This window comes from Erythrolamprus reginae, chromosome 1, assembly GCF_031021105.1.
Source record: "Erythrolamprus reginae isolate rEryReg1 chromosome 1, rEryReg1.hap1, whole genome shotgun sequence".
Taxonomy (NCBI): domain Eukaryota; kingdom Metazoa; phylum Chordata; class Lepidosauria; order Squamata; family Dipsadidae; genus Erythrolamprus; species Erythrolamprus reginae.
In genome coordinates this window covers 206,614,635-206,630,725 of record NC_091950.1, presented here as the reverse complement: position 1 = coordinate 206,630,725, position 16,091 = coordinate 206,614,635, and the positions used below count along the sequence as shown (strand labels likewise).

The 16,091-nt window shown below is 37.2% G+C and overlaps 1 protein-coding gene across 5 annotated transcripts in view; it reads left to right on the top strand.

The window, feature by feature from the left end:
• The window catches only part of NBEAL1 (neurobeachin like 1), a 116,481-nt gene that overhangs the window by 44,056 nt on the left and 56,334 nt on the right, over window positions 1-16,091 (top strand). For all 5 annotated transcript variants that reach the window (XM_070732028.1, XM_070732025.1, XM_070732026.1 and 2 more), the window contains 11 exons: window positions 928-1,011; window positions 2,524-2,622; window positions 3,399-3,979; window positions 6,026-6,158; window positions 7,701-7,820; window positions 9,886-10,189; window positions 11,049-11,134; window positions 12,933-13,022; window positions 14,059-14,227; window positions 14,374-14,507; window positions 15,144-15,303. In XM_070732028.1, coding sequence (XP_070588129.1) covers window positions 928-1,011; window positions 2,524-2,622; window positions 3,399-3,979; window positions 6,026-6,158; window positions 7,701-7,820; window positions 9,886-10,189; window positions 11,049-11,134; window positions 12,933-13,022; window positions 14,059-14,227; window positions 14,374-14,507; window positions 15,144-15,303 — 1,960 coding nt within the window. The remainder of the gene's footprint in view (window positions 1-927; window positions 1,012-2,523; window positions 2,623-3,398; window positions 3,980-6,025; window positions 6,159-7,700; window positions 7,821-9,885; window positions 10,190-11,048; window positions 11,135-12,932; window positions 13,023-14,058; window positions 14,228-14,373; window positions 14,508-15,143; window positions 15,304-16,091) is intronic.

The following is a 16,091-nucleotide window of genomic DNA, read 5'->3' as shown; positions in this document are numbered from 1 at the left end:
GTATCTCTGGAATTTGATTTGAAATCTTGATTCTCTTGCCAAAACATCAGAGTTCATATTTCAATGGACAGTCTGAATCTGAAAGGGAAGATGTAATTGATGGTTTTATTTTTTAATGTTTCCTTTGTGAAGAACTGAACAATGTCAGTTCTTCTTTTTTTTGCTTTAAAAAAAAAGAATCTACAGGCCTTAATATAAGAAGTTTGTATACAGTTAAAAGTTAATGTAAACAATGCGTGTGAAATTCCAATTCTTTTAAATGTAATAGCAATCAAGAATAATACATTATTGCATAAAAGTTAACTCTAATACACACATCACACACACACACACACACACACACACACACACTCTGCAAATGAAATAATCTTTATTTATTGTTAAAGGCTCACAACTTATTTGAAATGGCAATAAATGAATATATTTTAAACAGTAAAACTATCTACCCATAAGACAAAGAAACCAAAAGACTTATGGTTCTTTTGAAAGTAAAGCACTATGATATCTCGTATGATGCATGGGCTTTGAAGTGAAGGCATAATTGAAGTAAGGAATTAATTGATGCACACTTTAATACTATCTCAAATATCCACTAAGACCGAACTGTTTCTCACCAACATGTGTGACAAAAATTGCTTGATGAGAAGCTCAAAAGATTTTTCTTTTTCATAACACCCTTCTGAGGTTAACATTGTCCATTTAAAGCACGAGGAAAAGCTGTCCGTCAGATTGTATTAAGTGAGTACATGTGAAGGATTCTCTCCTCCTTGAAATGGCTTCCCTTCTCTTGTGTCTTCTTGCCTATAGGTTGTGGTGTCATAAAATCCAATTCTTTTTCTGGGTTGATGATTGGGAAGCATGCCAAGGACCATTTTTCTTTATATGTCCTTATATGTCTAATGTGTGGTATCTTTTTGGGGGTTTTAGGTATTCCAGGGGCAGCTGGACCGTTTGGCAGTTTCAGCTATTCAGGCTCTCACAGCAGTGATGCACAGATCTCCAGCAGCTAAGGTCAACATGGCTTCATCAAAGCAGTTGGAATTCTTGTCTTTGGATATTTATTTTATTGTACTTGCTGAAATGATGAGGATTAACGGTAGTCATATTATAGTTTGAAACAAATTACAGAAAGTGCAGCCAAGCAAATGCCAGCACAGTGAGACAGTGCTACTCAGGCAGAGCTCACTATTTTAGCAAAATGAACGGGAGTAGACTGGATGGCGGGTGTGGCAATTTTTAAATTACAAAGAAGCATTTCAAGCAATCCAGCCTCTCCAGAAAAGATCTAGGTTATAACTTTTCATCTTAATATGATAGTATACAAACGTCAGGCTGCAGTTTGTTTTATTCTTATACGGTAGCAGAGCATTCAAAAATCATGTTCTTTGCCTGTTCTTCACCTGTGGTGTCACTGTATGTCAATGTTTTGCTTCACTGTCTTATTCTGCTCCAGGATATTTACTGTTCAACTTATTGTCAGTAGATCTTTTCTGGCCATCTCCCATTTTTCAGATAGCTTTTGCATGTCACAGCCTTCACCTTGGCATGATAAACGATGTTGTTTATGGTTCTAAAAAAATAAATTTAATGGTGCTCCTCTGCAGAATATCCCTGTTCTTGCCTACTGAAGAAAGTTGAATGAATTGCCCATATCTTCTGATCCTGACCTTTTTATTCTCTTTAGAACAAAAACCCAATATTTCTTTTCTTGGCAATATGTGGTGGAAACTTGGAATATGACGTTCTTGCTCACCATCACTTAGTGGATAACTCAGCAAAGACTTTCAGGGACTTAATAAAAATGTTCCTAACTCCAATTGTATTGCGGCTCAGCTTTCCAACCCTTATACTGTATAAAATCTGATTATTTTCCTGTATTTATCCGGTTACTATAATGAGTGTGTAAATGTCTCAGTAGTTGCTTATATAGCAAAGTACAATCACATTCATTGAATGAATAAATATTTTTGCCATTTGAATCCTTTTGGATTCCTACTCCTGTAATCTAATTTTTAAAGTTTTTCCTTTTTCCATACAATTTGCTTAATCACTTTCTATCCTATTTATATTTTTTATCTCTGAAAACATTTGTCAAGAAAATGCATTCTTCAACTTTGGCTGTTGCCAATACTAAAAGTGGTTGCTATTACCGTACTATTATATTAACTACTTGTGGGGGGGGGGGGATTTGATTTGATATTGAATTTCCTTAAAATTATGACAAGCTGGCAAAATTGTGAAAATGCATATATGGGAGCACATAATGGAGCCAAATTCAATCAACTTGCTTTTTCTTAGTAATCAATATAAAATCTAATTTTATATTGATTTATATGGATCAATTCAAATTCCACTAGTATAAGCATGCATATAAAGTTGTGAAAATGCATAGATGGGAGTATATACATAAATTATGAATGCTTATACAAGTGGAATTTGAATTAATCCTTATAAATCTTTATTATTTGTTATGATAAACATTGCCTTTCTTAGCTAAAATATACTGATGATTTTACTCTTTAGGAAGTGTTCAAGGAACGAATTGGTTATGTCCATATATTTGAAGTTCTAAAATCTATGGGTCAGCCATCACAAGAACTACTTGAAGAACTTCTGAATATGGTATGGTATTTTTCTTGTTTTGAATATAATTTTAAATATAATACCTATGTTAAATTACTGCAGTCAAAATAACAGAGACTCTTCTGCCTCTTTAAAGGTTAACAAGACTTAGTTTTTATAACTCCAAATCATGTTGACAATTTGCTTGAGATATACTATAGTTTGCCTACACACACACACACACACACACACACACACACACACACACACAGGAGTACATTAAAATGACAATACAGTATTAGTTAGTTTTGCTAACTCATAATGCATACAAGATAGAAACAGGACTTGGTTGTGTTTTTTATCTTAGTTACAGTTTGCATAAGAATGTCCCTAATTGCAATTTAAATCCTTTTTTCCCCAATTTAAATCCTAATTCTTTTTTTTCCTGTTTGATAACGTTTATGAATTTGTAAAAGTATGTACTTCTGTGTAAAAATATGTACTAGGCAGGTGTAAGTATTCTGCTCATTTAGGGCTCTTGTTCACAGTTCAACATTTTGCACTATTTAAATCTCTCTTACTTTATTGCAGCAGATAAAAAATTAAAAAATATCATTTTAAAAGGCTTACCAATACACAAGTTTTGACAGACTAATTCCAGAGAACTAGACAATACAATAATAACTCAAAGCTCAGGAAAAAAATGAGAAAAATCAGTATATCTTTGAGGGACCACAAGGTTCCTTGTTGTAGTCTGTCTTAAAAATATTGTTTTTAAGCAGAGTTTCTACGTATGTCAAGTGCTTGCAGTAATCTTTAATTTGCTTTTCACCAAGGCGGTTGAAGGTGACCACGCGTCAGTTGGGATGTTGGGCATAAACAATGTTCAGCCTTTGTTGCTGCTAATCCAATGGCTTCCAGAGCTGGAGTTGCATGATCTCCAAATCTTCATTTCAAACTTGCTGAAGCGGATTTGCTGCATTAACAGGCAGAGTCGTGCGATTTGCGTCAACACAAACATGGTCATCCGTATCATTGAAACGCTCAACAAGCACCCTCAACTTCATGGAGCTTGTGCTGAGAACCTGATTGCCCTCTTGGGTTCTTTGGGGAGCCTGTCAATGAGCTCTGAAGAACTGCATCAGCTGATTCATCTGCTAAGGACTAAAGACTCAAAGCTGGCTCATCCTTACGTTGTTCCTGTAATGCGTGCAATTCTTACAATGGCTCGAAAGCAAAGCTTGGACAATGCCTTGCAGTATTTTGACTTGTCCCATAGTATGGCAGGCATAGCAGTGCCAGCTGTTCACAAGTGGCCGGGTTCTGCATTTGCTTTCAATGCATGGCTTTGCCTGGATCAACATCAGATGATTCCAGATGCTAGCAGCAAAGGTGGCAAGAGGAAGCAACTTTACAGGTATGGCTTCCAGGCAGGAAAGGTGAAGAACCAGCCTAAGTTCAGTGACATTTCCTAGGTGGCCTGAATGATGAGTGTATTTTTTGGTCTTACTTACTTATTTCTATGTGTGTCCTATATTACATTGCCCTAATCAAATATTATTGTTGTTTGAAACAGAAAGAGCTAGCATGCTTCAAAGGATGTCCCAAATAGCATACTCTTTAGTACCAAAGTCAGGAGTATTTAATTAATTCTTAGTTAGTTTTCTAAGACTCCAAAAGTATAATAATAATTGCAGTAGGTATTTATTTATTTATTTATTTATTTGATTTGATTTTTATGCCGCCTTTCTCCTTAGACTCAGGACGGCTTACAACATGTTAGCAATAGCACTTTTTTTTAACAGAGCTAGGCTATTGCCCCCACAATCCGGGTCCTCATTTTACCCACCTCGGAAGGATGGAAGGCTGAGTCAACCTTGAGCCAGTGATGAGATTTGAACCGCTGACCTTCAGATCTACAAGTCAGCTTCAGTGGCCTGCAGTACAGCACTCTACCTGCTGCGCCACCCCGGCTCTTAACACAAGTAATAACACAAGTAAAAATAACAGCAACTTCAATGTGTAAGGTTACCTAATAAAAACAACTTGCCATGTGGTGGATTAAAAACATAATAAAAAACCTAAACAACTCTAAATATGGGAATAAAAGTGCATTGGGAAAATAACACCGAAAAACAAGATCCCCAAACTATTCAAGTGGAATTTTTAAAAAATGGTCTGGATAATTAAAAAATAATACAGGAAAATTGACTGGGAGAAGAAATTGTGGTTTCATTTGCATTTTTTAACAGTTGTATCAATCAACAATTGGGGGTGACACATACAAAGATATTAGGATATATATGAATATATATATATGCACAATATACAGATATGTGCTTCTACCAATTGTCCAGTTTTGATTAAATTGTCAGAGGACATATTTATGTTCAATGGCATATTGTTTATAATAGAATGTTTGGAATTTAATATAGTATTGTTAAAGATAAGGGCCACCTTCTGAAGTAGGATCATAATTTAGTATATATTTATGTATTTTAAAGCTGCTTTAAATCCACTCAGTTTCTGTGCCTTAAAATAAAATATTTGATAAAGAGAAATTATAGTGGCACCTAAGGATGGAATTATAAAAACATTGCCTGCAACATATTTATTGGAAGCAGACAGTGGGGCCACTTTTAGAAGGAGCTGGGTTTGCAGTAAAGTAGGACCTCTGCCAACAGGCTTGGGGCCACTAAGTTTTCAATATCTAGCCCCAGCCAATGATTAAATGTATGGTGCATGATGGGATGAATGTGATTGATTAATTTTAAGTTTTGGGATTTTAAGATTGTATTTTAATCTAGATTTCTAACATGTTTTTGCATTATTTTTTGCTGTAAGCCACCCTGAGTCTTAGAAGAAATGGAATAAGCAAGCAAACAAGCAAGCAAGCAAGCAAACAAGCAAACAAACAAACAAATAAACAAACAAACAAACAAACATAGTATCAGTGATGTGAATAATTTTGACAGCCCCTCCCCAAAGAAAAATATTAAGTGTAGTCACACTTAATGCCCTGTTCTCTAAATCAGGCTTAAAGAACAGTTCATCATTGGACTTGGAATTGGCTATAGAGTGCAGAGGGCTGTGAGAGGGATGTTCAGAGCTTTCCTTCCTTGCCAACTCCATTATTGCTTTGCTAAGTGAGTTATGAATCTGTGCATTTGTTTCTGAGTCTGTGGATGATTGCCTTTCCACATTTTGCCTCTGGTGCTGCTGGTGTTCTGCCTTCACCTCCAGAAGAATCCAGTTCCTGAGAGCTTGCCTACTCAAAAATATAATTATTGGGTTCAAAAAAGGTTCCACTCCTGACGTGAATTAGTAAGTCTTTATACTGTACCAAAGATCAAGGATGAGACTGGAAAGTATGTGCATATGCGTAAATTAATAGGTTTTTTGTGTGTGTTTGTATAGTTCACAACATTCCATGTCTTAAATCCTGTTTTTTTTCCCTTTATAGTTTTTTTACAACTAGTGGGATGGGATTTGAAGCATTCATTACATGTTCTGGAATGCTAGTAGTGGCTGTATGTACAAAGAAGGAGTATGCTACTGTGATGCTATCAGACCATTGCTTCTATGATTCTCTTTGGGTAAGAGGAGATGTTTTGAGTTTTGTTCAGATATATAAGAGGGACTCAATGGATGGGTTAGGTCAAGGGTGTTAAAGTGATGGCCCGTGGGTTGGATGTGTCATGTGTTGGCCACGCCCATTCCCATTTTAGCAGAAAAAAATCATGATATATCACACGATAATGCGACGACACAGGTTTGATACCCCTGGGTTAGGTGCTGTTAGCATGGTTTAGACCAGGGGGTCAAACTCTATTTCATTGAGGGACGCAACAGGGTTGTGTTTGACCTCGGGGGCCTGAGTGGGCATGACCCAGGTGAGCATGGCCAGTTCAACATCATTTATATCAGGTGCCCTTGTGATAGATTAAGTGCTTGCGGCCCTCCCAAGCTCTGTTTTCGCTGGCAAAGGGTTGCAGGAGGCTGTTGGCAGCTGAAAATGGAGCTCTTTTTTCGCTGGCAGAGGCAATGTGGGCCAGTCCTTTGCTATTTCCAAGGCAGCACCATGGGCAAATCTAAGTACCCCAAGGGATTCGACTCTCGGACTTTGAGTTTGACAGCCCTGCTTTAGACTTTTTTTCTAAAGTGAAATGGAGATAATCATTTTTCCTGCACTCTTAATTCCTGTTTTCCCCTCTCTTCTTGGATCATTGTACTAAGCAGAAGCCTTCATTGAAGAACTTCCCTTAGCAGCCAGACTCTTATACCTTCCCAGGTAGATACAGTAATAATGGATTATCTGCAATTGAATGGGACTAGGATTGATTGATTGGTTAATTATTTAGCCAGTATCTCTCAATGCAGAGAAGGGTTGCATGCTTATTAAACCAAAATATGATGATCTACATGCAACCCTTTCATTGTCTTCTTTGCCTATCACACGTCTAGCCCAGATAATCATAGTACATTGGTCATTGGTCTTGATTTAAATGAGCCTGGGAAACATTCTTTGCAGAACATAGCTTTAATCTGAAATGTGCAGTGGTTCTTTGTAGTGACCCATATTCATTTAACCTAAGATTATCAATATAAACAACCAAGAGAAAGAGATGCTTAAGGGATTTTGTGCAGGGCAAGGATGCAAGATGAGTGCAGTGAGGGTACAATTACAGAATTCCTGCCCAGTTAGCTGAGCCTGGGAAATTATGCATCTTTATGAGAACTTGGAATAAATAAGGGCAGTCTGTTTTTTGCCCTTGAAGATTTGTTCCGCAGTTTCTCAGAATAATGTACCCTCCAAATTTGTACCCTCCAAATTTTCTCTCATGCTGGTTTCAGCTTTAGACATTTTTCCAATCTAAACAACAATGTTCCCATTAGCAACATTTTTACCTCCCCCTCCCCAAGCACAGATCCCATCTTCATTGTCAACTCTGTGATTGGGTGCTCCCCAACAGACTGGAGATGTGAAAATCAGAGTACTAGCATAATTACTGAATTTCCTTTGTGAAGTTTGGCAGTGGTTGAGTAAATGTTCTTTGGTGTAAAAAAACCAACATTAGCCCCCTTTAACTGTTCCATGGAAATGATAATGATTATTTGCTTAAATAATTTTTCAACAGCACAACATATGCATTGTCCACATGCCTGGGAAAAGGCCCTTTGGTCAAAGTCTTGTCTATATTTATGTAAACGGACAACAGAAAGTCTCGGCACCACTTAGATTTCCTGCCCTGAATGAAGTAAGTCTCTTCTTTGTTATTATTTGTATTTCTCCCTTCGCCAACAAATATACATCTATCTGAACTTTCCACATAACAAAACTGAACTTTGTCCAGCTAACAGAAATGAGCTAATTTGACATGTGCATGACACCTCAAAGTAGGATGACCTCCTACAGAGACATTCCAGAATGATCACCAGTTTCTATGTGAACTGAACAGGGACAAGCTCCGTGTGCCACAATGTCAGTCCTCCAGTATTTCTAGCCTCAGTGAAGGTAGAATCTTAATCTTTGAGACCCTGCATTGTTTCTGCTAAGGCAGCATGTTACTTTCTCTTAAGTTTCTTAAACTTATGAATCTGCCAGGTTTGCCTTGCCAAGTTAATTCCCCCCTCCATGTTTTAAGTTTTCATTGAAATACATATGCATGATTGTCCAGATGTTTATATTTTCTTCAGTTTTGTGTACCAGAGAAATATATATATATATATTTGAAATATGTTTCATGAAATGTTTCATGAACATGTGTGTGTGTTTGCATAGATTTATATACCTTTTATTGGTAATATATATTGCAAATTTGGAAAAGTAATCATCAAATGATAAATTTTAGTTCTTATATTGTTCAAAACTCCAAAATTGAGTAAAATCTCATTCAAAGGTAAATTTTATCTTTTTCTGGTGGAGTTCTCTGTGTTTATGAATATCCTTGGTAGAAACTCCTACTTTCAGCTATTTTATCATCTGAGAAGTGACACAAGGCAACTGAACCCGGGAACCTGTTGATCAAAGGCTGTTGGCTAAGATAGCTTCACTGAAATCCCCTTGATAGCTCTGGATATATAGGCTAATCTTTTCTTATTTTTAAAAATTATTGACCAATTTATATCTGAAAATTAGCAGTAACCTAACCAAATATCTCTTCTAGACACTGAGCCAAATTTCTTAATGTTCTCTGTGGAATTCTTGATGGCATTTATTTGGAGATATACAACTCATGTATATGTTGGATAATATTTATCTCCATGATCAGTTCTTTCCTTCTTCTGTGACCTACTTCGTATTAATGAGAAACAAAAAACATTATCTCATTTTCCAAATAAAATGACCTAAATTTTAAATTTAGCAGCAGACATCTATAATGTAATATGGCAGAAATGAAGTTTGCAACCAAAACAGCTATTTTTAAACACTGCCAGAAGAAAACACATGGAATCAAACAGCTGTTCTGGACTGAAGTGAAATATGTTATACTAATGTTTTGTAGAAATATCTGGGGCAATGTATAATTCTTCTCTGCTCCCCATCCACTTCATGTACAGTGTTTACATCAGTTAGGTCCTAATAGAGGATAAAAGGATAAAGTATAAAAAGTAAATGAGCATATTTATCAGAGAAAGGGTGTCATATGTAGCATAAAATTAGGGGAAAATTAATTTCCAAAACAGTGGAAATATCCATCCATCCATTGTTATAGTTCTCACAAAATGTGACTCTGGGGAGCATAAAATTAAAAACAACTTATAAAATGAACAAATAAAAAACATTCCACAATTTAAAGACATCAATATTAAAAGACTAGAAGAGAGCATATTCAGTATAAGTGACATTGTAGCCACCTCGCTATTTTATCATTTCTTGAGATTGCCAAACCTGTTGACACAAGCATGTTTTGAGGGACATCAAGATGGGACAAGTCTCACCTCAGGAGGAATGATGTTCCCCAGAGTGGCTTCCATGGCTGCAAAAGCTGGTGTCCTGCGAACTGTGAGATGGGACTCCTCAAGAAACAGGATTTAAAATGTCAAAGGTAATTTAAGGAAGCACCTTAAAATTACATCTACCAATCAGGGGCAGGCATATTGTGGCTCCTAGAGTTCTTTTTTAGGTACCTAAAATTCTGTTGCCCATACATATGAGTCCTTGTACAGAAAACCCTTTTGCCATTGAGACCAAAAGACTCTGGGTGCATCTTATTTTAAGCTCATTTTCTAGTCTAGATTATATTGGCTTCTTTAAATTTGAATGCTTCCAATCTGATTTAAATTGTTCATCTCTTTTCCACTGGGGAAAAAATTCTCTAGCCGTTTACTTCTTGCTGCATTGGTTCAGCTGGTCAGAGAACAACTCTTCCTCCACCATCGCAAATCCCAGACCCACCTTTTTCATCTCCAATTATACCCTCTCGGACCTCATTTGGGGGAATCCTTGGACCAGGCAGCTGGAGTGGCTTACTGGGGAAACCAGAACTTATCACCAAGCTGATCTCTGCAGGAACTCAAGATAGTGAGTGGGGCTGCCCCACTTCTTTGGAAGGCCAGCTTGGCTCTGTTATTATATTCCATGAAGCCTTACAGCTATCTCACATCAAAGCCTTATATTTGACAGGTGAGCAATTTCGGTGGGAGATTATTTTCCCCCTGCTGTTTGTTTATCTCTTCGTTATTTATCTCTTTGTTTCTCTGATCTGACCATTGCTTTTTATAACTATTATATATATTCATAAGAAATAGTTGTTGGGGTTTATTTTGCCTTCATGAAAAACAACTTGCCTTGATTTTTCCTCCTATGTTGTGTTTTACTTTCTAACTACCTTATGGATTTAACCACCCATATAATATAATACATATGTTCTAGTGTTAATTTTTCAAATCCTCTTTCAAATTCTTACTAAAAGGGAACCCTGGATAATCCCACCAACCCGTGTCTGATTCACATCTGTGAACATTCGGCTTAAACACAGTAAAAGCTTGCAGAGAATATTCATGTCTCTCAGGCGGAATTGTAGAAGCATGAAGTGTATGTTGGATTGTTGAGTATCATGACTGCAATAATTCTATTTTATTCGAAAAATAAGTAATTAAGAAGTTCCCCCTCCCCTGGGGGTAATGTTAATTTTTTTTGAAGATTAAAATTAGTGATTGATAAAAATATTACATGTTAATCTAATCTACCATTGATTTTATCTGTTCGGCTGAGAATTATGGGAGTTCAGTAAGCTGCAGGTTATGAAATGCTAAATCTAAACAACATGTAGCTTGTCTTTTAAGATAAGTATGACCTTAGAAAACAAATTTGAAATGTTACCTACAAATAGAAGCATTCGCTCACCTTTTCATTGCCTCTGAATTGGTCTGCTTTTAACGTGGAGAGACAGTTTCAAGTTTAAGTTATTTGAAACGAGAGAAGGTAATTAAAAATGTGACCACAAACGGAAACTTCAATATCTGTTTTCTATATATTGAAGGTCCAAATTGTTTAACTCCTTGGAAGTCCCAAGAATCTGAATTGGCAGATTTGCCCAGCAAAATACTTCTTCACTATACTCCTAAGGTAGTGTTTAACATATTTTTCATCTATCTTGTAAATGTGATTTAGCATTAGAGAAATTGGAGAAAGATCATTTAACTTCCACCTATTTGCCATGCTAACTAAGCAAAACATCCTCTCTTCTGAAGTAGAATGCCAATTGCTAAGAATGAATGAAGGTCTAAAGCAGTTCTTTCCTATTTTATGGCATTTCAAATACTTTTCAGATATTTCAAATTTTAAGTCTATTTATCTGCTATAAACATATTGTGAAAAGCTTCATGCAGATCATCAGCTACAGCATATTTTTCAGATTTAGTAAGCACCCTGTTGCTTTTAAATAGAATATGTATAATGAAGGCTGCCTTTTAAGCATAAAAAAACAAAGATATTCTTCAAAAGGAGTAGTAGGCACAGTGGACATGGGGTGGAAATAGCTTAACAATGTCTTCTAGCAGATTTGAAGCAAGTCAATCAGTTTGGGATTGAATGTACTAGAGCAGTGATGACTAACCTTTTTGTTGTTGCATGCCGAATGCGCCCATGCGCATACAACCATAATGCAATGTGTGGGCACTCCCACCATGTGCCCCACCTACCTGTACCCGCTGTGACCCTCCCCTGTACAACCGCCGCCCTCTTTGCAGCCTAGCAGGCCTCCCCGCAGCCTCCTGGCAACAAACATGGGCTTCCGGGGTGTGTGCCATACCCCCCGGTGCCCTACTTTGGACCTAGTAGGTCACCCTGCATTTATAACCCATAATGCAATGCGTGTGTGACCCCCTATGCATCCACCCATCCACCCATGTTTGCACGAACCCTATGCTCCCTACCCACACACATGTGCATGTATCTCCCACATGCTCCCCTGTCCCTGCGCATGGGGGGCAGAGACCTGAAAATCAGCTGGACAGCTGGAGGTCTGTGCGCATGTGTGGTGAAGCTGAGATGTGGCGATGGCTCACGTTCCCACGGAGTGGACTCTGCGTGCCACCTGTGACACCTGTGCCATAGGTTTGCCATCTAGAGCATGAACCTGTACTCCCTATTTACTGGGATAAGTATCTATATAGCAGCCTTCCTTCCTTCCTTCCTTCCTTCCTTCCTTCCTTCCTTCCTTCCTTCCTTCCTTCCTTCCTTCCTTCCTCCCTCCCTCCCTCCCTCCCTCCCTCCCTCCCTCCCTCCCTCCCTCTCCTTCTTTCTTTCTTCCTTTCTTCCTTCCTTCCTTTCTTCCTTTTTTCCTTCCTTCCTTCTTTCTTTCTTTTTTTCTCATCCACCTATCACACAAAATGTGACTCCGGTTAAAACAAACCATAAAGTGAACAATCTTAACATCATCCACAATTAAAAAAACAATAGTATTATTATTATTTAAAGATTATAAAACAGCATATTCAGTGTTGCAGACAAAGTAGCTACCTCATCAGTTCATTTTTCCTTGAGATCCCAACCCTATCGACAACAATCACTTTTTGATTCCACAACGGGTGGAATCAGTCTCACTTCAGGAGGAAAGACCTTCCACAGGGCAGGCGCCATGGCAGAAAAGGCCCACCTCCTGACCCTCATCAGATGGAACTTTTTAATAGATGGGGAACTGCAACATAGCTCTTCTGCTAGATTTTATGGGACAGGCAGATAAAATCAGAAAGAATAACTCACGGTTATGGTAGCAGATAGAAAATATTGCTGATTCATGAGAGTTTATTTAGGGGGGAAGTTGTTTTTAATTGGATTCCATATAAAAAAGAGTACAAAAGATAACCTCTGGTCTGCTTTATGAATGTGTTATAGCCCTTTTTTTCCCTTTTTCAATGGATAGGCCTGCAGAAGCCCTATCTGTCTTGACCTTTCTGCAAATCTTTTACATGGGAGGTTAACGGGAAACAAAATAGTGAACTGGGACATCAAGGTGAGCATTTCCAGTGATTTAATGGTAAAGCTGTGTTGATTTATAGCTTCCCTATCATATAGTAACAATACATGGCATCAGGAACTGATTTCCCATTCCATTTTTATTTGGAGATGAAGGAAATTATATACAGTATATACTGTATATATATCTTAACACACACACACACACACATATATATATGTGTGTGTGTGTGTGTGTCTGTGTGTGTGTGTAGATTGTTCTGAGTTTGGGTTTTGCCCCGTGTAATATTACACGGGGCAAAACCCGAACTCAGAACAATCTACATACATATACCCGTGAAAATCTACGAAAACAAATATATATATATATATAGGATTGTACATGACAAAAACTAAATATATATAGGATTGTACATGACAAAAACTAAATATAAAGCTGCCACATGTTCCAGAATGATGCGATGGGTAGATTTCTGTTTAATAGCGATCATTCCAGATGATAAAAGAAGTTCCTTCTGCAGACAGATGGATTTTAGATTCATCTCTTTAGTTCTATAGAATGTTAGTGATGGTTGATACCTTTGGCTAAATCACTGAAAAGTGAGTGCAGGCTCCTTTTTCTTAAAGCAGTGGAGCTTTTTGTTGCATATCTTGAAAAAAAAATTACAAGTTGGATCTTTTTAGCTGAAACCTGAAAATCTGGATTAGCTAACTTCTCCCCTGAGAAGTTGAGCTAAATGCAGCAGCTCGTTATTGATTGGTTAATCTTGAACAATTTGTAGTCTTTTGTGGGTTTTTATTTTCTCCTTTGAAAATGCATCAAAAGGTGTGTTTATCTGTGCTGATCCAAGCATTATTTTTTTTCTCCCTAAAAAAATTGGCTCATTTCTCCCCCCTCCCCAAAATCCAAACCTCTCTAGGACCTACTACAGATATTTCTGACACATTCGTTGGTGTTTTAATAGTTTTATGCAGGTATAACATGTCTTTAAAAAGCCTTTCCTGTTGTTGGTTTCAGGCTGGTGATTATTCCTTCTCCCCTTTGTTTCCCTCACCCTGTTATATTTCTAAAGGATATGATCAACTGCATAGGCGGATTAAATGTTCTGTTCCCATTGTTGGAGCAGATCAGTTACCTTGATGGGCAATTGCCTGAGAGGCCAGAGGTAGAAGCTCTGCCCCATGAATTGCTGACACCTGTTGAAGGAGATTGGGTTGTATTAACCTCCACCAAAGCTTCGGGTAAGGACATAATTAACCTTTTCCACCATTTCAAAGGGAGCAGTAGACCAAACAGAGATGCATTCCCTGGTTTCAATATCTTTTTTCATGATGTGATAGTTCTACTTTTTTACCCTTGAGCTAAAGTCTGCGTTCCATTGTTACAGAGGCTCGTTTGGAGAAGAACATCATTGCAACCTTCATCTTGATGCTAAAGCATTTTATTCAAAGGCATCCAATCAACCAAGATAATCTTGTTAACACTCATGGAACTGCAACATTAGGAGTCCTTTTGCAAAAGGTATCCAAAGCGACAAAATAATTTGAATACTGCATAGTTTGAATAACAAACCCAATTTTGCATCTGAGAGATTGGAAAATTGTAATTGCTTTAAATTACCATTTTTTGGGGGGTAAATTTTGATCTGAAGTTTTAAATATTTTTAGAGGTTCATCTTCCTAAGCTTTTTGTAAACCTTTTGTTTTAGGAATAACAAAAATGCTCAGAGGAAAAAAGATAAGGCAGTTACTTTGTTTCAGGCTATATTGGATGGACCTTCCAAATATATAATTTGGATAATTTGGATAACTTAATTCTTCATTATGTTACAAATGTATCTATGATACATATATAGTTTTTGGCTGGATGATGATCTTTTTGCTTACTATACTCCCACTCAGATTGTGCATAACATCATTAGACTGATGCTTGAAGACCAGCATGGGAGATTAGGGAGAACTTTGCTGGGGGAGGACAACTAATAGGAACATTTCTGCTGAAAACATGACAGACTTTTCTCACAAATGAACAAGCAAACAATTAAAAAAAAAGTGATTCTAAAAAAAATCTTTGACAACAGCCTGTTGTTTGAAATATAGACATCGCTCCGTTTGATTTTTTTCCCTTAATAAACAATATAGTCCCTCCTTTTTTAAGGTGCCCAGCAGATTCATGGATGTGAATGTACTGATGGCAGTCCAGTTATTGATAGAGCAGGTCTCCGTGGCAAAAAATGTCCAGCTTTTGCAGCAAATGCATCAGCACCTACTTTTTGACTTCAGCATATGGAACCATGGGGACTTCCCATTCCGAATTGGTGAGCTTGTAAATCTTGTAACATTATTTTACTTAGTGTTATACTTTGTTTATTGATTATATAAACTAGGAAACACAACAGTAACATAAGTACAAATGAAATCAAAAGGAGTATAGTTTTACTAGACTAACCATTGAGTCATCTTGCAGAAGTATTTTCTTACCTAAACATAACACACCCACACATACACACACCCAAAACCCCCCCAAACAAACCAGATTGAGCATCGGTGGGTAAAAAAAAGTTGTGGGAGTTAGAGTGACTTCTGATCTCCTGCCAGCTTCCCCATTGACTTTGCTTGAAGAAAATTACTAGTTTTTTCTCATCATTCCTATCATCCATTTCCTCCCACTTAGGACTGTATGACTGTAACTTGTTGCTTGTATCCTTACGATTTTTATTAATATTGTTTCTTCATTGCTTATTTGACCCCTATGACAATCATTAAGTGTTGTACTTCATGATTGTTGCCAAATGTATCTTTTCTTTTATGTACACTGGGAGCATATGCACCAAAGACAAATTCCTTGCATGTCCAATCACACTTGGCCAATAAAGATTTCTATTCTATTCTATTCTATTGTGGGAAACTGGAAAAGGAGTATTGAAAATTACAATCAGCTGAACAGTGCGATAGTGTAGTGGCCACAATTTTGCCAGTACAACTGAGATCAAGATCTTTGAAATTTCAATTACAAAGGTGTAATGAGTCTTGAATTTTGTATGCACTCTTTAAGTTAGCCTTATTGAGGTACCTTATTCAAAACCTTTTGATGTATTTTTTGGCT